At 47.1% G+C, this 27,927-nt stretch overlaps 2 protein-coding genes across 15 annotated transcripts in view; one reads left to right on the forward strand and one right to left on the reverse strand.

Annotated features, from left to right (window-relative positions):
* The window catches only part of CDC25C (cell division cycle 25C), a 53,280-nt gene extending 36,939 nt beyond the window's left edge, over window positions 1-16,341 (reverse strand). For 2 of the 6 annotated variants that reach the window (XM_054556601.2, XM_054556599.2), the window contains exons 1-6: window positions 9,150-9,560; window positions 7,710-7,804; window positions 6,641-6,686; window positions 4,204-4,237; window positions 3,999-4,088; window positions 2,295-2,393 (exon numbers count right to left, since the gene is read on the reverse strand). In XM_054556601.2, the coding sequence (XP_054412576.2) occupies window positions 2,295-2,393; window positions 3,999-4,088; window positions 4,204-4,237; window positions 6,641-6,686; window positions 7,710-7,804; window positions 9,150-9,343 (558 nt within the window). In that variant the 5' untranslated portion in view covers window positions 9,344-9,560. Of the gene's footprint in view, window positions 1-2,294; window positions 2,394-3,998; window positions 4,089-4,203; window positions 4,238-6,640; window positions 6,687-7,709; window positions 7,805-9,149; window positions 9,561-9,761; window positions 9,999-16,141 lie in introns of those variants that run through there. The other 4 variants (XM_024246960.3, XM_054556600.2, XM_054556602.2 and 1 more) reach the window with 4 other exon arrangements.
* On the forward strand, window positions 10,241-27,916 carry FAM53C (family with sequence similarity 53 member C). Of its 9 annotated transcripts, XM_054555086.2 has the most exons (10): window positions 10,283-10,518; window positions 11,597-11,692; window positions 11,803-11,907; window positions 13,263-13,415; window positions 13,560-16,038; window positions 17,118-17,185; window positions 19,369-19,598; window positions 19,994-20,051; window positions 22,998-23,782; window positions 24,886-27,916. In XM_054555086.2, exons 7-10 carry the CDS (start codon window positions 19,521-19,523, stop codon window positions 25,141-25,143), a joined length of 1,179 nt encoding a protein of 392 aa, XP_054411061.1. In that variant the 5' UTR covers window positions 10,283-10,518; window positions 11,597-11,692; window positions 11,803-11,907; window positions 13,263-13,415; window positions 13,560-16,038; window positions 17,118-17,185; window positions 19,369-19,520; the 3' UTR covers window positions 25,144-27,916.
* The last annotated feature ends 11 nt before the right edge of the window (window positions 27,917-27,927 follow it).

Raw genomic sequence — 27,927 nt, forward strand, 5'->3', positions numbered from 1 at the left:
GTGGCTCATGCCTGTAATCCCAGCACTTTGGGAGGCCCAGGTGGGTGGATCGCAAGGTCAGGAGTTCGAATCAGCCTGGCCAATATGGTGAAACCCTGTCCCTACTAAAAATACAAAAATTAGCTGGGCGTGGTGCCACACGCCTGTAGTCCCAGCTGCTCAGGAGGCTGAGGCAGGAGAATCTCTTGAACCTGGGAGGCAGAGGTTGCAGTGAGCTGAGATTGTCCCACTGCACTCCAGCCTGGACGACAGAGCAAGACTCCATCTCAAAAAAAAAAAAAAAATCCACGAGAAGGCTGGGCAGGGTGGCTCACACCTGTAATCCTAGCATTTTGGGAGGCTGAGGCAAGTGGATTGCCTGAGCTCAGAAGTTCAAGACCAGCCTGGGCAAGATGGTGAAACCCCATCTCTACTAAAATACAAAAAATTAGCTGGGCGTGGCAGCATGCTCCTGTAGTTCCAGCTACTCGGGAGGCTGAAACAGGAGAATTGCTTGAACCAGGGAGGCAGCGGTTGCAGTGAGCTGAGATCTCGCCACTGCATCCAGCCTGGGCGACAGAGTGAGACTCTGTCTCAAAATAAATAAATAAATAAATAAATTCTATGAGATATGGATTGCTAATGAAAATGTAAATTCTTATAACTTTTTTAGAAATAAATTGGAGAAAGTATCAAACCTTAAGGCTTAAGCCCAGGAGTTCGAGATTTGCGTAGGTAACATAGTGAGACCCCTATTTCTAGAGAGAGGAAAAAAAAAAAACTTTAAAAATACTGATGCTGTCGGGCATGGTGGCTCACGGCTGTAATCCCAGCACTTTGGGAGGCAGAGGCCAGCAGACTACGAGGTCAGGAGATCAAGACCATCCTGGCCAACATGGTGAAACCCTGTCTCTACTAAAAATACAAAAATTAGCTGGGTGTGGTGGCATGCACCTGTAATCCCAGCTACTTGGGAGGCTGAGGCAAGAGAATCACTTGAACCCGGGAGGCAGATATTGCAGTGAGCTGAGATCACACCACTGCACTCCAGCCTCGTGACACAGCAAGAATCCATCTCAAAAATAAAATAAAATAAAATAAAAAATTTATGCCATACCAACAAGATGAGCAGATTAAAAATTTATACCTATGCCAGACGCAGTGGCTCGCGCCTGCAATCCCAGCACTTTGGGAGGCTGAGGCAAGCAGACTGCTTGAGATCAGGAGTTTGAAGACCAGCTTGGCCAACATGGTGAAACCCCATCTCTACTAAAAATAAAAAAATTAGCCGGGGTATGGTGGCACATACCTGCAGTCCCAGCTACTCGGGACCCTGAGACAGGAGAATTGCCTGCACTTGGGAGGCAGAGGTTGTAGTGAGCCGACATTTTACCACTGCACTCCAGCCTGGGCAACAGAGAGAGACTTCATCTCAAAAAAAAAAAAAAATTATACCTTCAATCCAGCACTGAAGAGAAAAGTCTGAAATGCAGTCAAATATTTATGCTTGAGAACTTACATCATATAATTATTTGTAAAAGGAAAATCTGGATACCACTAAGTATCTAACAATACGGAAGTCCTTTTATAAATTAGGGTCCATTTATTAGAGAAAAGCATCCAGAGCCGGGCACAGATCCGTGAGCCTGTAGTCCTAGCTACCCAGTAGGCCAAAGTGGTAAGATTGCTTGAGCCCAAGAGTTCAAGTCTAGCCTGGGGAACATAGCAAGACCTTGTGTCTAAAAAAATAAAAATAAAAAAGCAATCTTTAAAGAAGGAAAAAAGAAGCCTGGCCGGGCGCAGTGGCTCACACCTGTAATCCCAGCACTTTAGGAGGCTGAGGCAGGTGGATCACCTGAAGTCAGGAGTTTGAAACCAGCCTGGCCAACATGGTAAAACCCCGTCTCTACTAAAAATATAAAAATTAGCCGGGCACGGTGGTGGGCACCTATGATCCCAGCTACTTGGGAGGCTGAGGCAGGAGAATCGCTTGAACCTGGGAGGCAGAGGTTGCAGTGAGCCAAGATCGCGCCATTGCACTCCAGCCTGGGCAACAGAGCAACACTCCATCCCCCCCAAAAAAAAAGAAGCCCAAGACATATTTTTTCCTCCTTAAACTTAAACAAGAAGATCATAGGACATATTGCTCCTCTCTTTTCCTGCTCAAACTTTACTTCTCCAACCCCCTTTTTCTCATCTAAATTTGGCTTGATGATGCCAGTTTAGAAAAATTCAAAGGTTCATAAATCCAGAGCTGCCATCCTATAGCCTATAACACTTCAACTGACCCTTAATAATGATGTTCAATGACTTACCAGCAGAGAAAGAGGAGACACATAAGGCTTTCCTGGTCTCTTTTGAAACCTCAGATTCCTGGGTGCCTGCCACTCCAAGGGCTTCAAAGTGCTGTTTTCCTGCATAAGAAAAACTGCATTAGTTGGGGAAGAGAAGTGTCAGCTGGCCCTGATAAAAACATTTCATCTGATGAAGCCATGAATAACCCTCACAATACACATTTCGCGTAATCAAAGTTGACCCTATATCCTGACCCTATATAACCTTGCATTTGAAGATGCAAATTATGATGTGGATTTGATATATGGCATGTAGATTTGCTTTGGAAGATACTAATTTTTGGTTACAAGTAAAAGGAATGGGGTAGGAGTAGGGAGCCTGCCTGGGGAGGGGATAGTGAAATTTTAAAAAGTGATTATTGGCCGGGCGTGATGGCTCACGCCTGTAATCTCAGCACTGTGGGAGGCTGAGGTGGGTAGATCATCAGAGGTCAGGAGTTCAAGGCCAGCCTGGCCAACTTGGTGACACACTGTCACTATTAAAAATACAAAAATTAGCCAGGCGTGATGGCACACGCCTGTAATCCCAGCTATTCAGGAGGCTGAGACAAGAAAATCGCTTGAACCCAGGAGGCAGAGGTTGCAGTGAGCTGAGATTGCACCATTGCACTCCACCCTGGGGAATAAGAGCAAAACTCTGTCTCACCAAAAAAAAAAAAAAAAAAAAAAAGTGATTATAGGCCAGGCAGTGGCTCACACCTGTAATCTCAGCCCTTTGAGAGGCCAAGGTGGGTGGATCACTTGAGGTCAGGAGTTTGAGACCAGCTTGGCCAATAAGGCAAAACCCCGTCTCTACTAAAAATACAAAAATTAGCTGGGCCGTGGTGGCACGTGCCTACAGTCCCAGCTATTTGGCAGGCTGAGGAATAAGAATCACTTGAACCCAGGAGGCAGAGGTTGTAGTGAGCTGAGATTGCACCACTGCACTCCAGCCTGGCTGATGGAGTGAGACTCAGTTTCAAAAATAAATGAATAAAAAGTGATTATAAATGGAGATTAGAAGGACAGTATTAAATCAAGAAAAAACTGATAAGAACAGTCAAAAACATGAGTTTATCTTAAGTCAATGTAAGAAAAGAACAGCAGCTATCTTTCATGGTAATGATTTGGGGAAAGGGATGGGAGGCAGGGAAGAAAAAAAGATGTCTAGAAAAGAGGCTTAGATGAAGGGATTAGATACAGAATTATCTTAGTGATGAGGTGGCTCTGGAGACGCTAGTTTTAACTTGGAACGACGGATGGCCTAAGGTTTAGATAAAAAGTACCATGGCCTCCTCGGAATAAGGGCTTAAAAGCTAGACTAAGGGGGAAATAAGAAATTAATCTACACTTGCATGTAAAGTGGTGAAAAAATAATCCGTGAACAAGTTATGCAAGTTATCCCTACCTGTTAAAACAAACAAAAAGCTTCTAAATCCCTTACACTACAGTAAGGGTAATTTTTGTCCTCAAAATGATCAACTGAACATGAGAAATAATGATGACCTACGGCCAAACTTTAATGAGAAAAAACAAAAACAAAGAATTTTTCTCCCCTATAGTAATACAGTTTGCTTGTCTAGCATACGAGGTATAAACAGTTCTATGTCTCACTATGATACCAACAAGTTTCTTCACTCAAAAAATTAAACTGCCAATATATCTAGGTTTCCATTAAACACTCACATTTTCTTTATTTGCAGATGAACTACACATTGCATCTCTCTTTCTATGGCCACAGTCCAAACCATTCGGAGTGCTACAAAGAAGCTGTGCCTAAAAAAGAGAGTTTGCTGAGAACATCCAGCATCCTCAAGCCACAGGTGCAATGGAAACCCTCTGCCTCCCACCTGAAAAGCAAAACAAAACCCAAAAAAGAGAGGCTACTCACTGGGCTACATTTCATTAGGTGCTGGTGATGATTCCTGCAAATTAAAACAAACTGCCTGTCAGGTTAGCCCCAAATACTGTTTGATTATTCTTCAGTGGATTGGTGCATCCCAACATTTTTTTTATTTCATTCAAGGAGCCCTATTCCTAGTTGATATGTCTCTTCCAACAACAATACATAGGGTATTCTCTGTGGTAAATATCAAGACTCAAGTGACATCCTGGGGATAAGACCCTCATTTTGCCTGCATAACCATATAACATGTTCCAAAGATGAACGAGTTTTATACAATTTACTAATTTTCCAGCACAGTGTATTGGGGCTAATTTTTTTTTTTTTTTGAGACGGAATCTGGTTCTGTCACCCAGGCTGGAGTGGCGCGACCTCGGCTCACAGCAAGCTCCGCCTCCCGGTTTCACGCCATTCTCCTGCCTCAGCCTCCTGATTAGCTGGGACTACAGGCGCCCGCAACCACATTCAGCTAATTTTTTGTATTTTTAGTAGAGACGGGGTTTCACCGTGTTAGCCAGCACGGTCTTGATCTCCTGACCTCGTGATCCGCCCGCCTCGGCCTCCCAAAGTGCTGGGATTACAGACATGAGCCACCGCGCCCGGCCGGGCTAATTTTTTTAAAAAATTTAATTTCTGGCCGGGCGCTGCGGCTCACACCTGTAATTCCAGCACTTTGGGGGGCCGAGGCGGGCGGATCACCTGAGGTTGGGAGTTCGCAACCAGCCTGACCAACACAGAGAAACCCGTCTCTACTAAAAATACAAAATTAGCCGGGCGTGGTGGTGCATGCCTGTAATCCTAGCTACTTGGGAGCCTGAGGCAGGAGAATCGCTTGAACCCGGGAGGCAGAGGTTGTGGTGAGCCGAGATCGCACCATTGCACTCACTCAAGCCTAGGCAACAAGAGCAAAACTCCATCTCAAAAAAAAAAAAAAAAAAAAAAAAAAAAAAAGGCCGGGCGTGGGGGCTCACGCTTGTAATCCCAGGTCAAGAGATAGAGACCATCCTGGCCAACATGGTGAAACCCCGTCTCTACTAAAAATACAAAAATTAGCTGGGCGTCGTGGCATGTGCCTGTAGTCCCAGCCTCTCAGGAGGCTGAGGCAAGAGAATCACTTGAATCCGGGAGATGGAGGTTGCAGTGAGCCGAAATTGCACCACTGCACTCCATCCTGGCAACAGAGCGAGACTCATCTCAAAAAAAAAAAAAAAAAAAAATTAATTTCTATCCTCCCTGCATGGATTTCATTATCTATCTGGGTTAGAGCATTTAAAGCAATTCAGCCTGGGCCCAGTGACTCATATCTGTAATCCCAGGACTTTGGGAGGCCAGAGGTGGGGGCTGATCACTTGAGGTCAGGAGTTCAAGACCAGCCTGGCCAACATGTTGAAGCCTCCATTTTTGTATTACTAAAAATACAAAAATTAGCCGGGCGTGGTGATGGACGCCTGTAATCCCAGCTACTCGGGAGGCTGAGGCAGGAGAATCGCTTGAACCCAGGGAGGCAGAGGTTGCAGTGAGTCAAGATGGCACCACTGCACTCCATCCCTGGCAACAGAGCCAGACTCCATCTCAAAAATAAAAATAAATACATAAATAAAATGCTTGGTATGTGCTAGATACACAGTTTATTTAATCCTTACAATAGGTACTTTATGAGAAGTGCTATTATTGTCTCCACGTTACAAATAAAAAAAATTAAGGTCCAATGAAGTTAAAAAAAAACTTGTCAGAGTCACAACTGGTGAATGAAGTAGTAAGCCAGGAACCCAGACACTGATTCCAGAGCTTACACTCTGTACTTTCTTTCTTTTTTTTTTTTTTTCGAGACGGAGTCTCACTCTGTCGCCCAGGCTGGAGGGCAGTGGCACGGTCTCGGCTCACTGCAACCTCCGCCTCCTGGGCTCAAGCAATTCTCCTACCTCAACCTCCCAAGTAGCTGCGATTATAGGCATGTGCCACCACACCCGGCTACTTTTTGTATTTTTAGTAGAGACGGGGTTTCACCATGTTGGGCAGGCTGGTCTTGAACTCCTGACCTCAACTGTTCCGCCTGCCTTGGCCTCCCAAAGTGCTGGGATTACAGATGTAAGCCACCGTGCCCGGCCACTTTGTACTTTCAATTACTAAGATACAGCACCTTTCACATACAAATAAAAGCCTATACATAAGTGTAGTATACCATTTTCCTTCATTTCCTTATAGATACTTCTGATTATGATAGTTAAAATGAATAGCCTTCATTTTCACAACACTATTTAGATCTGGAAAACTTAAAAACTGTTCAAGGTAAGGAACTAGGCCTCAAAGCCCACTTATACCCAGTATGAAAGGTTTTGTACTCTGCAGAGTCTGCACAGGATAAAATCTCTATGACCAGTGCTAAAAGGCTTTTGCGTGGGGTTCATTTAGCAACAGAACTTACATCCCAGCTAAATGCACTTCCTGAAGTCCTGAAGAATCCAGGTGACCTGCAATCAAATATAAAGAATCAGTAAAAGGAGTTATTCTTGTCCATTCATCCTGTTTTTCCTTCAGATTTTCTTCATTACCAGTAAGCCATATTAATTTCAAGGACTGAGCTTTTGAATACAAAGCCTCTTGATTGGTACCTATTTCATCATACAAGGTACAATTTCACAGAAACTTAAGAATTTGTATGTGTCACTAAAAGAAAAAGTGTTGGGAAACACTACACTGTGCTACCTATGGAGTTTTTTTTTTTTTCTTATGAGTAGAAAAGAAAGGTTATCACTCAGAAAATCTGAAATTGGAATTCTGGAAGGTTAACTTATGAAACATCCCTTTTGGAATATTTCATATAAAACATATAAAAATTAGTTGACAACATATTTCTTTTTTTTTTGAGATGCAGTCTCGCTCTGTCGCCAGGCGGGAGTGCATTGGTGCTATCTCAGCTCACTGCAACCTCCGCCTCCCGGGTTCAAGAGATTCTCCTGCCTCAGCCTCCCCAGTAGCTGGGACTACAGGCACGTGCCACCACGCCAAGCTAATTTTTGTATTTTTAGTAGAGATGGGGTTTCACTATGTTGGCCAGGATGGTCTCGATCTCTTGACCTCGTGATCCACCCACCTTGGTCTCCCAAAGTGCTGGGATTACAGGCATGAGCCACTGTACCTGGCCAACAACATATTTCTTTATGCTGGTTTCTTTGCCTCTGCTGAGATTAGACTGAGGCACAAAACTTCTCATATCCTAATGACTATACTTTCATTCCCACCATTAATCAGTCAACAAAATATATTCCTTGTGTCTAACATTTTCAAATGCAAAGTAGCTCCTATTAGTGTTATTATCTTTCTCTTCCCGTTGGCTTAATCATTCTCAAAAATCCTCTAGTTACCCACAAAATTCCATCTCTCTAGGCAGATTCTTTTTATACTTTCACCACCTTCCGTCTCTATCCTACTTCCCTGTTTTCTCCCTTAAAAGTTATTCTTCCCTTTGAGGCGTTTATCTCCCTTCTCCCTACCAGTTTCATCAAGGTCTGCAGAAATGGTAAGCTGAGTGGCAGTTATCTCCACACTGCTAAGATTCGAAAGATCGAGGCAACGTTTTGGGGTTCCTCTGTTGAGACATAATAGTACATTGAAATTCCCATTAGATTGTTATATCCTTAAAAGTCAAAGATCATGTCATCTTCTTCTTCTTTTTTTTTTTTTTTTTTTTTGCGATGGAGTCTTGCTCTGTCCCCCCAGCTCAAGTGCAGTGGCACGATCTTGGCTCACTGCAACCTCTGCCTCCCGGGTTCAAGCGATTCTCCTGCCTCAGCCTCCCAAATAGCTGCGATCACAGGCGCCTGCCACCACGCCCAGCTAATTTTTGTATTTGTAGTAGAGATGGGGCTTCACCATGTCAGCCAGGCTGGTCTTGAACTCCTAACCTCAGGTGATCCGCCCACCTCGGCCTTCCAAAGTGCTGGGATTACAGGTGTGAGTCACAACGCCTGGCCAATCCTGTTCATTTGAAACACCGCTTAATGACTATCAGATCATCTGAACAGTGTCCAAATAAATCTAATTGGTTTTTGGAAATATCTCAGACTGGGCTGAGAAAAATCTCCCACTACCATAATCTGTACCTTATTTTCTCCTTACCATCATACTGAAACAGATAATTTTTTTTTTTTTAATGAGGCCCAGAGTTTATTGGCCGAGGAGGATCTTGACTCCACATTCCCTGTCCTGAGCACCATGAACACAGGCTTGATTTCTCCCTGGCGTCCCTAGTTTTTCTCAGGTACTACTTCTCTTTGTTTGCTAGCTGAGACATGGTATGATCAGAATTCAAAGTACAACTGCAATAACACTAATATTAATACTAATAAAGTGACCGCCTCGTAATGCAGCAGTTTTCAAAGACTTTTCCCAGTTATCACATCATTTGATTCTCACAAGATCCTAGTAAGATAGGAAGAGATTATTATTTCTTTTTTGTCTTTTCTTTTCTTTTTGAGATAGTCTCACTCTGTCTCCCAGGCTGAAGTGCAGTGAGGCGATCTTGGCTAACTGCAGCCTCCACCTCCCAGGCTCAAGCAATCCTCCCACCTCAGCCTCCCGAGTAGCTGGGACTATAGGTGCACACCACCACACTCAGCTAACTTTTAATATTTTTTGTAGTGACGGCGTCTTGTCATGTTGCTCAGGCTGGTATTGAACTCCTAGACTCAGGCGATCCGCCCTCCTTGGCCTCCCAAAGTGCGGAGATTACAGGCATGAGCCACCTCGCCTGGCTGAGATTATTTCTTGTCACAGAAAAGAAGGTGAGACTCAAAAGGGTTACACAGTCAAGGGCAGAGCTGAGACTTAAAGCCTGACCTTTGAGCCGGGATAACTGAAAACAAACCAACAAACAAACCCAACTGTTTGGAAATAGCAAAGGCAATACAGTGTAAAAATAAAAGTATATTTACCCAGACAAAATGCTTAGGTTTGCAGAATCACCAAGAAATTTGCCCACTGGAGTTCTAGGGACATCTGGACAGACAGTAAAGGAAGTGTCTCTCTCCAGGAGCAGGTTTAACATTTTCCTTTGATTAGACCTAAAACTGGGTCCTGAGCCAGAGCTTCCTTCCTCTCTTGTGGATGAGAAGAGTTCCGTAGACATGGTCTTCGAATTCTCACCAGGAGAAAAACAAAACCTAGCTAGGAGGAAAACGTCATCTATATCGGTACATCACAGTTCCCTCAACTTTTCTAAACTCCTCCATCCTTTCCAGCCAGGCGGATCAGCACTGGAAGAGGGGCAACCCCGAAGGGTGATTCACAGCCTGGCTTCAGGTTGGAACCTGATCTTCTTCACCGACGAGAGGCAACCTTAGGACCTTAAAGATGGAATGAAGAGAGGATTTTGACTTGTTCCACGCCACACAGCTCGAGACTCCTGACTAGAAAGAACCCGGGTCTTGTAACTCGCGATACTCCCCATTCGGCCCTCCCAACCTCTGTCTGTGGGGGCCCGACTGGACCCTAAGGGGGACAATGGGGTCTCCGTGATTCCGTGGCGGAGACGGCTGCGGACTTACCTCAAGCCTGGAGTCTGAGGCTTGCCTACGAGAGGAGGGAAAGTGGATAGGGATCGGACACAGGCGAAGACTCGAGCAGAATTAAAGGAAATCTAGGGGAAAGGAGGCAGTTAACCAGATTGCAGCTCTGCCTTCCGACTGGGTAGGCCAACGTCGGACTCTGCGTCTTCCCTGCGCAGAAGGCCAAAGTTATAGCCTCTGAGCAAGACTATCAACAGCCGCAGGCGTTTGACCATTCAAACCTTCCGCCCGCCCAGTAACCTATCCCCGCTCGCCTCTAAGCTCCGTCAGCCAATCTCCGCGCGCGCGCCCAGGCCCTCATGGCCTATCGTTGGGCTCGCACATAACCCGGGGGCGTGTGCTTGCTCTGGAAATGGTAAGGCTTGCCCCGCCCCATAGCCAGAGCAGGATAGTGATTGGCCCACCCGCGTTAGGCAGGCTGCGGATAAGCTCCGCCTCACGGGGAGCCTGGCGCATCATTGGCTCTCCCTCTCACCAATCGCCACACCCTTTCTGTTTTCTTCGTTCCCTCAGCCCCACGAACCCCGGGAGATTTAAACCGCGCCTTACTAGTGATGTACATTCGCTCGGATAATACCAGGAGAGATTATTTTGGGGGGAGGGTGTTGTAAGCGTTTCATTTTCCTCGCTTCTTTCTCGTGCCGTTTTCGCGGACGTTTTCTTCTAAGTTTTGCTGGCCTTCCACGGGAGATGGAGCGTTTGCTGCCGGTGTGGCAAGTGTTGGGGCGAGACGGGTGTGTGTGTTTATGCTGAGAGGCATTAGCCCCTTCCAAGAGCTTTGTTTAGTGTTTCTTTTAGTGTGCAGCATCTTAGAGACGCTAGCTTACGTGGGTAAAAAGAAATTCCGTTGCAGGGAAAGTGGAGGAATTAAATCATCTTGGTATAATCCTTATCGCAATCCAGAGGACCTCAAAGATTGGTTATTAATGAAAATTTGAACATTGACGAGGTGATATTTATAAATGATTGGCCGGGCGCGTTGGCCCACACCTGTAATCCCAGCACTTTGGGAGGCCAAGGCGGGCAGATTACATGAGGTCAGGGGTTCAAAACCAGCCTGGCCAACATGATGAAACCCCGTCTCTACTAAAAATACAAAAATTAGCCGGTTGTGGTGGCACACACCTGTAATCCCAGCTACTTGGGAGGCTGAGGCATGAGAATTGCTTGAACCCGGGAGACAGAGGTTGCACCACTGCACTCCAGCCTGGGCATTAGAGTGAAACAAAAAGACACTCCTAATGTTAGGGATTTGCTTTTAAATAATCCCGTGCTGGGGGAGGGTATTGATGATACAAGATTGACCCTGAGTGTTGAGTGATAGGGGGCAGGAGGGTCCATCATATCTGTGCTTCTCAAGGTTTAATTTGCACACTAACCACCTGAGGACCTGCTAAATGCAGATTCTGATTCGGGAGGTCTGGGTTGCGGTTGCGGCCCAAGATTCTGCCCTTCTAACAAGCCCTCAGCTGATGGTGAGGTAGCTGGTCCTACGACCATACTTTGAGTGGTAAGGTATTACCCCATACTCCTTACTTCAGTGTATATCTGAAAATTTCCATAATAAAAATGTTCAAAATAACCTTAGAAGCTCTTTAAGATGTAGGCTCCAAAAACGATAATTCAATAGATCTAAAGTGGGGTCATTATCAAGGCCCCCTGGTGCTACCCATGCAGACGGCTTGCAGATCATGCTTTGAGAAACAAAAGTCAAAATGCAACTTGTGTCTGATGTCAGGATCTTGGTGGTTGTAGTGGCTGAGAGGCACAGTGTAGCCAGCTGGTTTTTATCCTAATACCCTTTTCATCTGCAGAACCTGCTTCCCCAGAAAGGAGATGTGTGAAAATTCTTTGTCCTCTAGGATACAGACAGTGAGTGTGGGAGTTAGCACAGAACCTTGCTATGCCAGGTGAGTTTGAAAATCAGGCTGGGGATTAAGGGAGTGTGGGATGAGTTGTTATCTGCTTTGACGACTACAGTATAATCACACTTTGTGGGAAACTGTATACTTCCCTGCAGGTGGGAAGTAGAGACAGACGAAGTTATTCTCCAGCGGTGGCAAAAGCAGATAGATTATGGCAAGTGCACACCTGGCTACCAGTGCTTTCTGCACCAGGTCCTCAAGTAAGTGCAGTTGTGGGTTGTCACAACAAAGGTGTCAACCAAGTGGCTTTAGTTCAATGTCAGGTGATGGAAATATACTAAAATCTGAGCACTCTGACAAAGTTGCAGCATTCCTAAAACAAATTCTCTAAAAATCTAGCCCCAAAAATAAGTTTCTGAGACTTTTCTCAAACGGAACTTATACACCTAGCTCTTAAGCGTATTTTTTTTTTTTTTTTTGGGACGGAGTCTCGCTCTCTCCCAGGCTGGAGTACAGTGGCGCAATCTTGGCCCACTGCAACCTCTGCCTCCTGGGTTCAAGTTATTCTCCTGCCTCAGCCTCCCGAGTAGCTGGGACTACAGGTGCCCGCCACCACGCCTGGCTGATTTTTGTATTTTTAATAGAGGTAGGGTTTCACCATATTGTCCAGGCTGGTCTGGAACTCCTGACCTCAAATGATCCACCCACCTCGGCCTCCCAAAGTGCTGAGATTACAGGCATAAGCCACTGCACCTGGCCACCCTTAAGACTTTTTACAGATGCAGTGGTGTGCCTGTAGTCCCAGCTACTTGGGAGGATCACTTGAGCCCAGGAGTTTGAGGCCAGCCTGGGCAACATAGTGAGACTGTCTCCTAAAAACAACAACAAAAAAACTTTTTTTTTTTTTGAGACAGTTTCTCTCTTGTTGCCTAGGCTGGAGTGCAATGGCGCAATCTCAGCTCACTGCAACCTCTGTTAAAGTGATTCTCCTGCCTCAGCCTCCTGAGTAGCTGGGATTACAGGCATGCGCCACCACACCCGGCTAATTTTTGTATTTTTAGTTGAGACGGGGTTTCGCCATGTTGGCCAGGCTGATCTCAAACTCCTGACCTGAGGTAATCCACCCACCTCGGCCTCCCAAAGTGCTGGGATTACAGGCGTGAGCCACCATGCCCAGCCAACAAAACTCTTAAAAGCTCTACGTTTGTTAATGAGGTTGTTTTCCTAACAAACATTTTCACTGTCTCCTCATGATTCCAGCTGCCTTAGCTAATTGCAACATACTTAGCTAATTACATGTAAGTTTACATGCATACATACAAACTGTGAAATGATAGAATTATTTTAAAGGGAAGTCAAATATTGTCTTTTATATCTTGATTTATGAGGGTGTTGGAATATATCTAAGTTATCCTTCCCAGAAGAAAGAATATTAGGGAGGTGGGAAGTTTGGTGTTTAATCTGATTTGAAGATTTACTTTTTCTGTTGGATTGAGGGCATTGATCCTATGTCATCCTTGGGGAATCCCTATCTAGGCTCATGATTCACTGTGATAAGCAGTGAGCTGTGTTCCTTCACCTTGACCTCAGTCTGACCCATACATGTTGTTGCCAGGGCACAGTGACAGCCTGGGCTTCACCCTGAAACACTAAACAAGAACAGGAGGTACAGCCATCACTCCTGGGATGCCCAGATCAGGCAGTGGAGAAGAGCCCCACATTCCTGGGATCCTCCCAGCTAGCCTCTGCAGGGCAGAGGGGCTGAGGGGTATGTTTTCTATTCCTGGTTCTTTTTACGACTGGTAGGCTTAGCCCTACTTCTCCCCACTTTGCAGAGGTTTAGCTTTCACTGGGTGAAAAGGGAAGGTCTGAATCGAGTGCATGTTCCTCCAACTCGGCTGTTCCTTCCTAGGCAGGGAATGAAGAGTCTCTTAGAGCCAATGGATTCCACTCCTTTGGATGACCGGCTCCAGGCCCTGGAGCCCTCAGAATATGGATGGAGAGTATCCTTTGCTGAAACCCATTGGAGCAGGGTCACAAATGGGGTTTGGCTCATGAGGGCACAATTAAGATGCAGTTCAAAGCAGTGGCCCAAGAACAAAAGACTAAAAAGGGGGCAGCAGGGAAAGAGCAGGACATGAGTAAAAAATCCTTGGGAACTAAAAGTGGAATAAGGAGATTTAATTATGGGTAGGAGTGTTGGGCTGCACTGGGAGGCCATTTTATAGATGATGAAAGGGGATGTAAACTTCCTTTGAAATGAGGCCTGAAACTTGACTTGCAGGGTTGTTGTTTTGTTGTTGTTGTTTTGTTTTGTTTTGGGTCTCAGTTTCTTTCAATGTTTTGCAAATAAGCCAATGCCTACTTTTAACTCAACCATTTTAAAATAATTAAATTATTAATTTAATTATTAATTAAATTAATAATTTAATTAATAATAAAAAGGTGAACAGCTTAGTGGCGAAAAGCAAGGGCTTTTAGACTGCTTTTTGAGAGTACCTTTGCCTACCATGTGGGCAGTCACTTAACTTCTTGGGCTGTTTCATTTGTCAAAGAGAAGGTTTGTTTCATTTGATGATTGTAAGAAAAAATGAGAATATATATCAAAGTATGTAGGTCAAGTGTGGTGGTTCACACCTGGAATCCCAGCACTTCGTTTTTTGTTCATTTGTTTGTTTTTTTTGAGACAGAGTCTCATTCTGTTGCCTAGGCTGGAGTGCAGTGGCACAATCTCGGCTCACTGCAATCTCTGCCTCCCCGGTTCAAGCGATTCTCCTGCCTCAGCTTCCCGAGTAGCTGGGATTACAGGTGGGCGCCACAATGCCCAGCTAATTTTTGTATTTTTTAGTAGAGATGGGGGTTTCACCATGTTGCCAGGCTGGTCTCGAACACCTGACCTCAGTTGATCCATCTGCCTCAGCCTCCCAAAGTGCTAGGATTACAGGTGTGAGACACCACGCCAATCCCAGCACTTTGTGAGGCCAAGATGGGAAGATTGTTTGAGGCCAGGAGTTTGAGACTACCCTGGGCAACATAGCAAGACGCCTCTCTCTACAAAAATAGAAATAAATATGCTGGGCATGGTGGCACACCCCTGTAGTTCTAGCTATTCAGGAGGCTGAGATGGAAAGGATTGCTTGAGCCCAGAAGTTCAAGGCTGCAGTGAGCTATGATCGCCTCACTGCACTCCAGCCTGAGCAACAGCAAGACCCTGTTTTTTTTTAAAAAAAAAAAAAAAAAAAAGTAGCATGGTGTCTGGCACATAAGAGCAATTGTTGGAAACCATGTGTCCCCTACTTCATGGCCCCTAACTCTGCTCCTTTTGCCAAGGGGAAATAGGCAGTGCAAGGTAAATCTCTCCACCCCTATTTTCTCAGTTAGTACTGTACCTCACTTTTCCTCTACTCTTTTTCAGTTTGCAGACTTGGTGGCTCCTGCCTCCTCCCCTCCCTGGCTCAGTGAGGAAGACCCCCGCCACTGGCTCTACTTTCCAGCTGATCACAGCTATTTACCTGTCCCAGTCTTGAGTAAGGCACAAAATATGTACAGAAAACAGATGTCTTTCAGAGGACTTGCTGCTAAGTGTAATAGTGAAGATTACTTGCATTACTGCTACTTTCCAATCAATTAAAAAAAAAAAGAAATAGAAAACTTTGTATTACAAAGAGATCACAACACGAACGCATTGTTTAAAGCCTCTCCTTTATCCACTTTTTTGCTTGTCTCCCTAAACCATCTGTGATGCTAGCTGAGACTCGAATTTACATAAGAGCCAGAAACCATCAACCCAACCTCTTCACACACTAACGTCTACATTCAGTCTCTTTAAAAAAGACTTAAACTTTGGCTCATGTGGGAGGTGGTGGTAGTGGTGGAGACTTAATAAAAGGTGGTTTCGTCTTCCTGAAGTGGAAATATAGCGCCGTCAACATCTTTTCCCCATCTGCCTGTTTCCTCCTTCGCTTTCTGTTTAAGGAAAGTGTAACCACCGTACTCTTCTCCACCTCCCCGCACCTCCCCCTCCAAACGCAAGCAACTGAACCGCCTATGATGTCATAATCACAATCCCATTACCTCATCCTGCTGAGGGGGGGCGGAGAGAGAGGAGAGGGAGTGAACAGCCCTGGGCTATCCTGAGCTTTACAAAGTGTTCTGGGTGAGGGCAAATTACAGAACCAAGTGGAAACGTCCCCGCAACCGTTATAAGTCCTGGGTTTTTAAGGTTCAGGCCGATCCGGCAGCTGCAAGAGGGGCTCCTGGGACTCTGAGCAGGCCCTGATCAGCGCTTGGACCACACTTCCCAGCAGCCTTCACGCCGCGGACGGGTCCTTTGCTGGGGGAAGGGGGATTCCTTCGAAGAGGTGGTCGTGGAGGGCGGGGCAGCAGAGCAGGTGAGGGGCACTGTGGCTAATTGCGTGACGCGGCCCGAACCGAGTGGGAGGCTGCAGTTGGATCGATGGAGGGAGGGAGGGCAGGGGCGATGCCTTTGTTTACCTTCTTCCGACATGGCCTCCCCCACGGGTTTCAAGATGTTCCTCCAACTGGGGCCGTCCACTTTCTGCGATATTTTGGAGGGGGTGACTCGTTAGTGAGGAAACCACCCCCATCCCTAAATCAAAGCGCGAGGCTGGTTCCCAACAGCGCTGTCCGAGAGACACTTTGAGAGAGACACGACACGGAGCTGCGCCCTCCATGGGTGGCTTGGGGGGATTCTGCGAGCCGGAGCTGTCCCCCTACTCTCCTCAGGGATTCGTTGGTTCGCGCCAGCGCCTTTTAAGGGCACCGTGGGGCGAACGGAGCGCTCAGAGCTGCTCCGGCCGCGGCCCTAGGAGCTGGAGGAGCCGCGGTAGGTGGCGGAGGGCAGGTGGCGCTGGGGCCTCGGGGCGGGCACCTCAACCGTCCCTCCCTCCTTCCCTCTTTCCCCTCCCCCAGCCCGACCGCCCGCGCGGCCTGGCCTCGCTGGCCGCCTCTGCGGGGAGAGCACGGGACCCGGTGGGGGAGGGGGTGGCGGAGTGCTAAGTCCCAGACCCTCCCCATCCCCTGCGTCTTGAGTTCGCTTCCCGCGGCCAGATGATGGAACCTAGTGGGAAGAAGCGAACGACAGCCCCCCTGAGCGAGCCCTGGAGCGCCCCCCCACCCCCGCCCCGGGGACCAGCGGACGCCCCATGCCCCACCCCGCGGGGACAGGCAGGGCAACAGAGGGAGAGGTTGAAGATTGGAGGGGCCTAGCCTTTTGCTTCTTCAAGGGGGTGGGGGGAGGGGTGTTCCCCACTTGTCACCCCTTTCCCCACCAGAACCATATGGAAGAAGAGCAGGCAGGTCTCCACCTACCTGTTCATGCGCCTCACTGCCTTCCTCATGTTTTCCTTCAGTCTCCCCAGGAGGTGTGGGACTGGGACCTGGGGGGAAGGTCCCCAAGGGGTTTGTGACTCTCCTCCCTGTTGGCCTGACCTGATCCTACCTTGTCTAGGTTCAGCACAACCTCAGCATCCCTGAAACAGGAGTGTCAGGGGTTACTGCCATCCAATAGGAGATGGGGTAGGGGTCTGATCTTTATTTTTGGGGGCTGCTGGTGGAGGGAAAGCCTGGACTGAGAGTTAGGCCTGGTGGGGTTGCTGAGAGGGCCTAGCGGCCTGCTGCTCTGTGAAGGGCTGAGCCCCGTGCCAGTTGTTAAACTGAGAAGTTTTAACTTGTTTAGTGAACATTCAGGGCTGTCTCTACCCTTCAGATACACAAAATGGAAGGGGAAGGAAGGCGGCAAGAGAGGGCTTCTTACACTTTTTTCAATGCCTGCTTGAGAAAGAGGAGGCCCCTCGCGGAGCTGGTTTGCCTTCTTTTGTGTCCTGGTTTGATTCCTTATGGCTTCCGTTCTGTTCCCCCTCTCAGCCTGGCCTGTTTTAGGAAACTCAGGCTGAGAGTATCAGTTGCGTGGTGGTAGTTGCATTGTTCCAATTACCGCTGTGTGTGGCCACATCCCAACAATTAAAATGCAGAAAAACACAAATTCACTGTCTTGACTTGATCCTAGAGATGGCTGGGAGTTTGCTGTTTGTCCAAATGCCTCATGAAAAGCTAGAGAGTTTGCTTCACTCCCTGCTCCTCATAGCTGGTTAGCCTGAGGCCTGGGGTCTCTAGGGTAAAATCCTGCACTTAGGTTCCCTCTCTGGTTGATCTTTGAGGGCAGCAGAGTTAAGAAACCAAGAGCAGAAGTGATATAAGCTTTAGCTTCTCCCGTAAGAATATAGGGGAAGCAGCTGAAGAGAGCTCCCTGGAAGCTAGAATTTTGTTCAGGGTGGTAATAATTATGCATGAAAATGATAGTTAACTATAATGATGATTGACTTCTCTTGCACCTTTCTTCCAGAGAACTCCAAGTACATCCAGGTTTATCTCTTTGCTTTTCCTTGTGGCCTCCTTCTGAGGTGTGAGTGGGGTAGAGATAATTTCCTTTTTTTTGTAGAGTGATCTGCCCCCAAGGTCACAGAAGGAAGAGCCCTCTTGGGCTTTTCTTAGTGTGCAGGTGAGGGAGTATGGTATTCAGCCAGAGAGATGGACCCTATTGTCTTCTTCATCTTATTGATTTCATTACTTCTGACATTCTGAGGCCTTGAAGATTCACAAACTGGAACGAGAAATGGTAGTCTATGTGGACTCCTGATTTTTATAGGCCAGATGGTACATTTTGTACATTTTAATATGTTATATTGTTCTTGTGACAGGTTAAGATTATTCTGCCCACTTTACATATGGGTAAACTGAGGCCAAGAAGTATTAAATGATTTGTCAAAACTCTTAGCAAATTGGATTAATAGTTAGATTTCTTGATGATTTGTTCTCTTGACTAGCTAATGCTACACACATTCTCTGGTAAGCTGTCAGCTTGCTGCTCATTTCCGGGAATAGATAGAACAAAATCAAGACACTGGCTTAACCTCCCCTTTTCCCTTGAGCAAGGCCCCTCAGGTAATTGTGTGGGCTTGAAGCCTGTTCTCTGATACAGTTAGTTTGCTTCTATCAGAAGTTGACCATGAGAAAGAATCTTGGTTAACTGTATCCATGGACTTTGCATCAGATCAAGCTAAAAACTTAGTTGAATAGTCATGGAATTGTTGTTTATAACGTCTGTAGAGTTGAAATGTATTGGAATTACCCTGACCATTTATCTTCCCATTTAATAAGAAAACAAACACTGTATCTATTGGAAAACAATAATATATCAGATGTTTAGGCTGTGGGAGGACATAAAATCCTATGTACTCAGGTCTGAAGCAGAAAGTGTTGCCTACAACCACTGTTCTTCCTTGTTCTCTTATTACTATTTCTGTAGTTTAGGAGAAGGGTACCTCTTTTCACTTCTGACTGGAAGATAAAATACTGGGCTGATCTTGATGGAAATAATCATTTGGGCATCACTCTCTCTCACTTGAGCAGCTGTTTTCTAAGTGGTGCTGGTATTCCAGTTAGAAACAACAGAGCATGAACCAGGTTAAGGGTGGCAAATAAGTTTCAACTTGATTGCCAACTCTATTTTATTTGATATCTGGACTGCCAAGTTCATAATTTCTGAAGCTGTGTTTAGGCTTAGCTGGAAAGAGCTGTGATCAATTGATGTCTGCCAGAGGCCTGGCTTAAGGGTGCTGTGGTATGTGTGCCATGCATTTTCCATCTCTGGACCAGGTGCATCTCTAATATCACTTGGGGCTGGTCCCTCTAATTGGCAGACTCAGCAGGCATGACTGGAGAGGGAAGTCCCAATGGTGCTAGAATGGTGCTGCAGTGGCAGAAGACGGCTCACGAGTGAGGTCTGGAAGAACAACAGGGAAGACATCCATCATTTGCTCCAAAGTGTGCAAGTCAAATCCTGGGGAGAATCATGATAACCCTGATCACTGAGCAGCTACAGAAGCAGACTCTGGATGAGCTGAAATGCACACGCTTCAGCATCAGTCTGGTAAAAGACCAGTCTTCCTGCTTCTCCACGACCCCCTCCCCCTTTTTTCTGAGGCTGATTGTTGCTATTACTTTACTCTTGTCCTGTGCTGTATGAATCATGGTACTTAACCTGGAAGAGCCCACTAATGGCTCAAAACCCAGCCCAAAAGGAAGGGGGCAGGGATTTTTCCACCGATAGAGAAGGGACAGCAAAACTTGGGTGGAGAAGGGTTTGAGATGTTGGAAGATGTAGATTGTTTGACTTACTAACTTTGGAAAGACAAGAGGAAGAACACTTAATGTCCCTAACATCCCTGTAGCTCATGAATCGCAGAGGAGAACTGAAGAGGGCTTCCTAGAAATGTGTCAGAGTGTCCTGAATCCAAATCATGATGGATATTCTCTCTTTCTTAGCCTTTGCCTGATCATGCAGACATCTCCAACTGTGGGAACCCTTTCCAGCTTGTGTCTGGTAAGGCATCGTGTGTGTTTGTGTACGTGTGTGTACCCATTCCTCTCTCCACACATTTCTATCATTGGTTTCCAGTGACCAGGGCTAGCGAGCCTACCTCTAGAAATTTCTTGCCAGGGTCAACTTCTGAGATTGGCAGTTGTCTTTCATGTTCTAGCATGAAAGTTATCTGGTTGGTTTGCTCTTATTCTAGCTTTGTGGGGACTTGTATAATCTAATTTTTTGAATAGGTAATACATTCACATGTCAAAATTTTAAAAATAACAACAAAAAGGTTATGCTGAAAAAAGTCTCTCTTACTCTCCTGTTCCCTATCTACCCAGCTTCTACCACCTCCCTAAAAGTATTAGTTTCTTATACAGTATATGTGACTAGAATTTCTTTATATAAAAAGAAGCAAATGTATATATTTATTTCCTTTCTTTTTTAAGTTCTGGGATACATGTGCAGAACGTGCAGGTTTGTTACATAGGTGTACTTGTGCCATGGTGGTTAGCTGCACCTATTTTATTTCCACATTTTTAACACAAAAGGTTGCATACTATGTATTATTTTGTACCTTTAAAAAAAAAAAATGGAACCGGGTCTGGTGGGTCACACCTATAATCCCAGCACTTTGGGAGGCCGAGGCGGGCAGATCACCTGAGGTCGGGAGTTTGAGACCAGCCTGACCAACACGGAGAAACCCCATCTCTACTAAAAATATAAAATTAGCCAGGCGTGGTGGCGCATGCCTGTAATCCCAGCTACTCGGGAGGCTGAGGCAGGAGAATTGCTTGAACCCAGGAGGTGGAGTTTGCGGTAAGCCAAGATTGCGCCATTGCACTCCAGCCTGGATAACAAGAGCAAAACTCCGTCTCAAAAAAAAAAAAAAAAAAAATCGCTGGACACAGTGGCTCACGCCTGTAATCCTAGCACTTTGGGAGGCCGAGGTGGGCGGATCATGAGGTCAGGAGTTCGAGACCAGCCTGGCCAACACAGTGAAACCCTGTCTCTACTAAAAATACAAAAATTAGCCTGGCATGGTGGTGCACACCTGTAATCCCAGCTACTCGGGAGGGCAAGGCAGGAGAATCACTTGAACCCAGGAGGCGGAGGTTGTGGTGAGCCCAGATCATGCCACTGCACTCCAGCCTGCGCAACAAAGCAAGACTCCATATCAAAACAAAAAACAAAAAAGGACTTTAATATAGCTAGGAGATCTTTCCCTATCAGAATGCTGAGCATTCCCTTGTTATATATAGCTGCATATTATTACACTGCATAGATGTACAGTGGCTTATTTAATGAGTTTTCTATTGATGTGCATTTAGGTTATTTCCAATCTTGTTTGGATACATAAAACTGTAGTGGGCCAGACATGGTGACTCATGCCTGTAATCCCAGCACTTTGGGAGGCCGAGGTGGGCAGATAGCATGAGGCTAGGAGTTCGAGACCAGCCTGGCCAGCATGGTGAAACCCCGTCTCTACTAAAAATACAAAAATTAGCCGGGCATGGTGGCAGGCGCCTATAATCCCAGCTACTCGGGAGGCTGAGGCAGGAGAATCGCTGGAATCCAGGAGGCGGAGGTTGCAGTGAGCCGAGATCGTGCCCACCGCACTCCAGCCTGGGCAACAGAGCGAGATGCCATCTCAAAAAAAAAAAAAAAGGAAAGAAAAACTGTAGTGAATAACCTTGTAAATATGTCATTTTTTCACATGTGAAAATATATCTGAGGTATAAATTCCTAGATTATTAATTCCTCAGTTAAAGGGCCCCTGATCGTAGGGACATTTAGATGGAGGCATCACTGGTGGACAATCAGAACTCCCTAACTCATGCTGCTCAGCTGTTCTGCATCTCATTTTCTTTTCTGGGATACCTAGCAAGGGAAGTGAGTTGGCAAAAACGTGTTCATTCAGTCTCTTCCTCCTGTTTATTAAAGACTTGCTGAAAGCCAGGTATTGTGTCATAAGTATAGAGCAGGAACTCATGGTCCCTGCCCTCATAGTGGTTAGTAGAGGGAAGAACTATAGACCAAATACACTCAGTATGAATTTTGCCACCATCAAGTCTGACTTCATATACTTGTCATTTGCCCCAAATATCCAGCCCCTGCAGAATTCCAGCCAGCTAGCCAGAGGAGTTTGGACTAGGCCCTTTGTCCCTTAATGAGCCGTCTCCCAAAAGTCACAATTTTGGTTGGAATACAGTGAGTGAGGATTGTTTCTTTTAGTTCATTTTCCCTTCCTTCTCTTGGTCCCTCCATCTGTTTGGATTTAATAGAAGGCCTAGGGGAAGGGAATCGAAATATGTGGGTGACCAGACACAAAGGAAGATGAGCAGCACAAAGTCAGGGTTTCCCAAGCCCAGGTTTCACTGTCAAAGGCCTTCCCCACCCTGTTTGCCCTCCCTAGGAATAAAAGTGATCTCTTACCTGCCTGATTACTTCTTACTTCTTGGCAGTCCTAACTCCTGACTTGGTGCTGTTGACACATGAGGAGAGGAAAGGCCGAGGAAGGAGAGCATAGGCCTGCTTTTCAGCATCCAGGGCAAGCGTGGGGGAGGAGCGGGGGAGAGATGAGCAGGACACTCACAAATGTGTTTGTTTCTCTTGACTTCTTTTACCTTTGAGAGGGAGTGGCAGGCAGTAGATGAAATGTTTTTGATTCCAGGTAGTTGGTCACAATGGAGGCAATAGAGCATAGTGGTTTAAAAACCTAGCCTTTGCATCAGACAGACCTGAATTTGAATCCTCCTTTGGTCTTTTGATTGCTATGTGATTTTGGGAAAGTTATTGAATTTCTCTTATCTGTGAAATGGGGATAATGATAATGATACTACCTACCTCATAAGGTTTTTGGAAATTTTCACATAAAATGCTCCATACATTATGTGGCAAATGGTAAGTTCTTAAAAAATGTAAGCTATCATTAATATTATTCTTATTATAAATGCTTTCCAGAAGGTGCTTCCTGGAGGGGCCTGCCCCACTGTTCCTGTGCTGAGTTCCAGGACAGCCTCAACTTCAGCTACCATCCCTCAGGCCTGAGCCTGCACCTCAGACCACCCAGTCGGGGAAGCTCCCCCAAGGAGCAGCCCCTCTCCCAAGTCCTAAGACCTGAGCCCCCAGATCCAGAGAAGCTTCCTGTGCCCCCTGCCCCTCCATCCAAGAGGCACTGCCGCTCACTCTCAGTGCCCGTGGACCTGTCTCGCTGGCAGCCGGTGTGGCGGCCCGCCCCCTCCAAGCTGTGGACTCCCATCAAGCACCGGGGCAGTGGTGGAGGGGGTGGGCCGCAGGTGCCTCACCAGAGCCCCCCGAAGCGGGTCTCCAGCCTCAGGTTCCTCCAAGCTCCCAGTGCCTCTTCTCAATGTGCCCCAGCCCACAGACCCTACAGCCCTCCTTTCTTCAGCCTGGCCCTGGCCCAAGATTCCTCTCGACCCTGCGCCACCTCCCCTCAAAGTGGCTCCTGGGAGAGTGATGCTGAGTCCTTGTCACCTTGCCCACCTCAGCGCCGCTTCTCCCTGTCACCCAGTCTGGGCCCGCAGGCAAGCCGCTTCTTGCCCTCTGCCCGGAGCTCTCCCGCATCCTCCCCAGAGCTGCCCTGGCGACCTCGAGGTCTCCGCAACCTTCCCCGAAGCCGCTCACAGCCTTGTGATCTGGATGCCCGCAAAACTGGGGTCAAGCGGCGCCACGAGGAAGACCCCCGGCGTCTGCGGCCTTCCTTGGACTTTGACAAGATGAATCAGGTGGGACCAGCAAGACTAGGGGAGTTTAGATGGGAGTGTGGGGGGACTGTTCTGTTTCCACTTTTGAGCTAGCCCCTAGCTTCATTACCCTGCCGCCCCTGCCACCAACAGCACCTCCTTTAGCTCTTAGCTAGGGTGACCTACCATCCCAGCTTGCCTGGGACTGTCCCGGTTTTAGCACTGAAAGTCCCCCCATCCTGTGAAATGCCTTAATCCTGGGAGTTAGAGAAACTGGGGTGAGACCCATGTTAAACCTTCCAACAGGGATCCCAAATTTTCCTGCAAAAGGTACTTTCCCTCCTTTCCAAGAATGCATAAGCTGCAAAAAATTGCATCAGTACCTACTCCTTGTGCCCAAAGCTGGTTTTGCCACTTGCCTGTCACTGCTTCAAAGTGGGTCTGTGAGGGCTGAAGCAAGATGGGCTGCTACAGTGTATTCATCTGTTAGACAAATGTTTTTTGACTTCCTGGTATGAGTACAATTATTGTATGTATGCACTTTGCTCACTTTTTTCATATTATTCTTTCTAAACCACTGGGTTACAAACCTCTTTAAGAATTAATTAATTTTTTCATACAGTCGTCCATCCCATCTGCAAACATTTACTGACTCTGACTAGGCACTGGCAGTACAAAGTAATGAAACACTGCAGATGATGTTCCTGCCCTCATGGAGCTTCTGTTCTTGAATCCAGTGGAAACAATGGGCTCCAAATTTTGTCAGAAAGTTTACAAACGCCGGGCATGGTGGCTCACGCCTGTAATCCCAGCACTTTGGGAGGCCGAGGCAGGCGGATCATGAGGTCAGGAGATTGAGACCATCCTGGCTAACACAGTGAAACCCCGTCTCTACTAAAAATATAAAAAATTAGCCGGGTGTGGTGCCGGGCACCTGTAGTCCCAGCTACTGGGGAGGCTGAGGCAGGAGAATGGCGTGAACCCGGGAGGCAGAGCTTAGAGTGAGCCAGGATCATGCCACTGCACTCCAGCCTGGATGACAGAGTGAGACTCTGTCTCAAAAAAAAAAAAAAAGAAAGTTTACAAACCTCACCCTAAAGAATTCTTGCCTTCAGGTGTAACTGTCTTCTTTGTTTGTTTGACAGAAACCATACTCAGGAGGTCTTTGTCTCCAAGAAACAGCCCGGGAAGGCAGCAGCATCTCTCCACCATGGTTCATGGCCTGTAGCCCCCCACCCCTCTCTGCTTCCTGCAGCCCCACTGGGGGTTCCTCCCAGGTGCTGAGTGAAAGCGAAGAGGAGGAGGAGGGGGCTGTGCGGTGGGGTCGGCAGGCGCTGAGCAAGCGGACACTGTGCCAGCAGGACTTTGGGGACCTGGACTTGAATTTGATTGAGGAAAACTAAAACTGAGAGGCTACTTCCTGGGGCCACACAGACTGACTCTCTCATGGCTACTAACAAGTGTCGAGGCCCCAAGGCTGGGGGCCGAGCCTGGGAATGGGGGTGAGTGGAGGGCTCCGACTCAGGGCAGCCGGAAATCTTCTCGCTCCAGCAAGCTCGACCATGCCAAGAGACTGGCCGGGACAAGATAAACGGAGCTGGTGGCGGGAGGGACAGCCCCAGAGCAGACCCTTCCCATGGCGGCCCTGAGTGTGAGTATCCCTGCCACCAAGAGAGCAATGGGCAGGGAAGGAAGGGGTCTGCCGACCCCAGCTCGGGGAATTTCACTAGCCCCTTTGCTTCAAAGGGCACTTGTGTCTTAGAATTTGGCCAGGGTGGGGGGTTGAGTCAGCCCTCTCAGAGAAACTGCGTGAGAGTGTGTGCGTGCATGGGAGTGTATTTGTGGAAAGGTGTGTTTGCGTAGCCTTAGGGAAGGAAGGCAATTGCTCCTTAACAGCAGAGTATCATGATACCCCAGGATCTTGAGTTTTTTACAGGATGTTGGGTTTGCTCAAGGAGTCAAGAGGAGGGCACCAAGTTTTCCTTTTTTCTAAATAGCTCTGGAACCAGGCTTGTAATCCATAGCATCACCGACTCTGCAAAGGATTTCATTTTGGGGCACAGCAGGGTGTTTTAAGTGCTGTGACTTCAGCTAATGATCTTTGCTTCAGCCCCACCCCCTCCCCACTAGCTCGATCTAGTATATTGGGGAATGCAGGTGGGGGGTGTCACCATATTTTTTCTGAGCTGGCCTTTTTTTCTCATCAGATTGTCTAGGCTATATTCCACCTGCCTCTTTTGCCCTCTTGAGTAGAGTTGCACACAGCACATGGGCAACTGAAGCAGGGTTGAGGGGCTCTATCTCTCTCTCTCCTCTGCTGATGGGATCCTTTTCCCCTCACCCTCTGCCCTTCTAGGTCATAGACTAGGTAGGAAGGCCCTATATTGGTCCCCAGCATCTACTGAGGCAGACCTGCAGCGGAAGTGGCATTCAGTCCCCAGCAGACATGGGTGAGCTCACCCCAGCACTGCTGTTGGGAAGGTGACTGCAGGAAACCAATTCTTACAAGATCCAGGCCCAGCCTTTTCAACCTGCTTGAGAAGGAAGAAGGGGTGTTTAGCATTTAATAGTTTGCTTGTCTTCCACTCCTGCCAGGAAGTGTTTATTTGCCTCTAATTGGCCCTGAGAGACCATAGGGAGGTTGGGGCTCACTGAGGGATTGGCTGAGGATGTATAAAGCAAAGGCTGTGAGAAGCAGTTGGGAGTTTGGTTGTCATTGGATTGAATTTACTTTTTTGTTTCTCACCCGCAACTTGAGCCAGGACAGCTGGTCCCAGTGGCCGCAGTGATGGGTTTAAGTACCTTGGTAGGGCTGGCACCAGTGGAAACACATACTGAAGCTGCCACCACAATAGCTTGTGAGGTTTTATCCAGCTTTGGTTAGACCCTGCATGACCAAATTTGACCTGCCCTTCTTGTTCATGGCAAGAAGGGCATTTTTCTCTTCAATTTCCAGGGTTTCCTTGGACCCAGTTCCTCATGTAAGGGAAGAAGACCAAGGTCTTTGTGTTTTCTTCCTCATGGAATTGAACCTGACATTTTCTGGATCTCATGCATGTCAGGAGCATCAGTGAGGCTTCAGCCTCCTCGTCTCCACTCCAGAGAGGAGGTGGCCATGTCTTCTTAAGCCTCTGGCCCTCAGAGGCTCCTCCCTATCTCTGGCTAGTTACCACTAGGCTACCAGGTCTCTAGGGGTCTGAGAGAGGCCCTCTAGAGAATCCAGGGAAACTGTGAGCCCAGGAGTTGCCCATCTATGGTTTCATTCCTCGCCTGGCCCTTCTCCCTCTTCAGGCCATAATTTCCCTGGTGCCAACTTCTTTTCCTCCTGGGGCATCCTCATCCCAGGGCTCTCTGCTGCAGATTGGCTGTGCCAGCTTCCAACAGGTCACTGGCAATGCCAGTGAGTTTCTGCAGGCCCTAAGCTGAAGAAGTGAGGCAGTGATTTTGCCTCCATCCTGGTTTCCCCAAAGCCCCAGAGCAGCATCCTTAGGGGAGAAGGTCTACAGTTATCATTATTTTAATTCCATTACTTTCAGTCTGGAAAACTAAGCTAGTCAGAACTGTCATCTTGCTTCCCAATCTAAGAACCTGTGGCCCTGGAACACTTTTCAAGAAGTGGTTCATTTTGCTTTACACAGTAGATCTGTTCCAACAGTTCTGTGTAAACCAAATGCTATTTTTCAATGCATTTGGACTGCTGACCATTTAAAAGCAGCCTATGATTGCTTCTTTTTGTAAAGCAAGCAACCTCCCTCCACTTTAGCTGTTTTGACTATTTGAATTTTCACATATTGGGCTTACCCAGAGTGGAGCACACCTCCAGGACATGTGGCTGACACTGGGTAGATGTCTGCATCTGTGCTGTGTGTGTGGTGTGGTTGGCCAGTAGGTGAGTATCCCTGTGTGTGTGAGTGAAGCCACTCCCCAGGCTGGTGCTCTGCTCCTGTGCCCAGTGACTGCCCAGTGGCAGCCCAGCTGCCCTTCACTCCCACCTGCTGCCAAAGTCCCTGTGCTAATGGGATTACGAATACAAAAAGTGGAAAAAAATTTTCGTAAACTTTGTTTTATATTAAAAAAAAAATCCATAAGTCTGTGTGTGTTAAACATGAGATTCTGCCTCTGTGGCTGTGTTTGAAAAAATAAAGTTTTATTAGAATAATCCATTTTCCCAAGCAACCTTGTGTACT

This window comes from Pongo abelii, chromosome 4 (assembly GCF_028885655.2).
Source record: "Pongo abelii isolate AG06213 chromosome 4, NHGRI_mPonAbe1-v2.0_pri, whole genome shotgun sequence".
In the NCBI taxonomy this organism is placed as follows: domain Eukaryota; kingdom Metazoa; phylum Chordata; class Mammalia; order Primates; family Hominidae; genus Pongo; species Pongo abelii.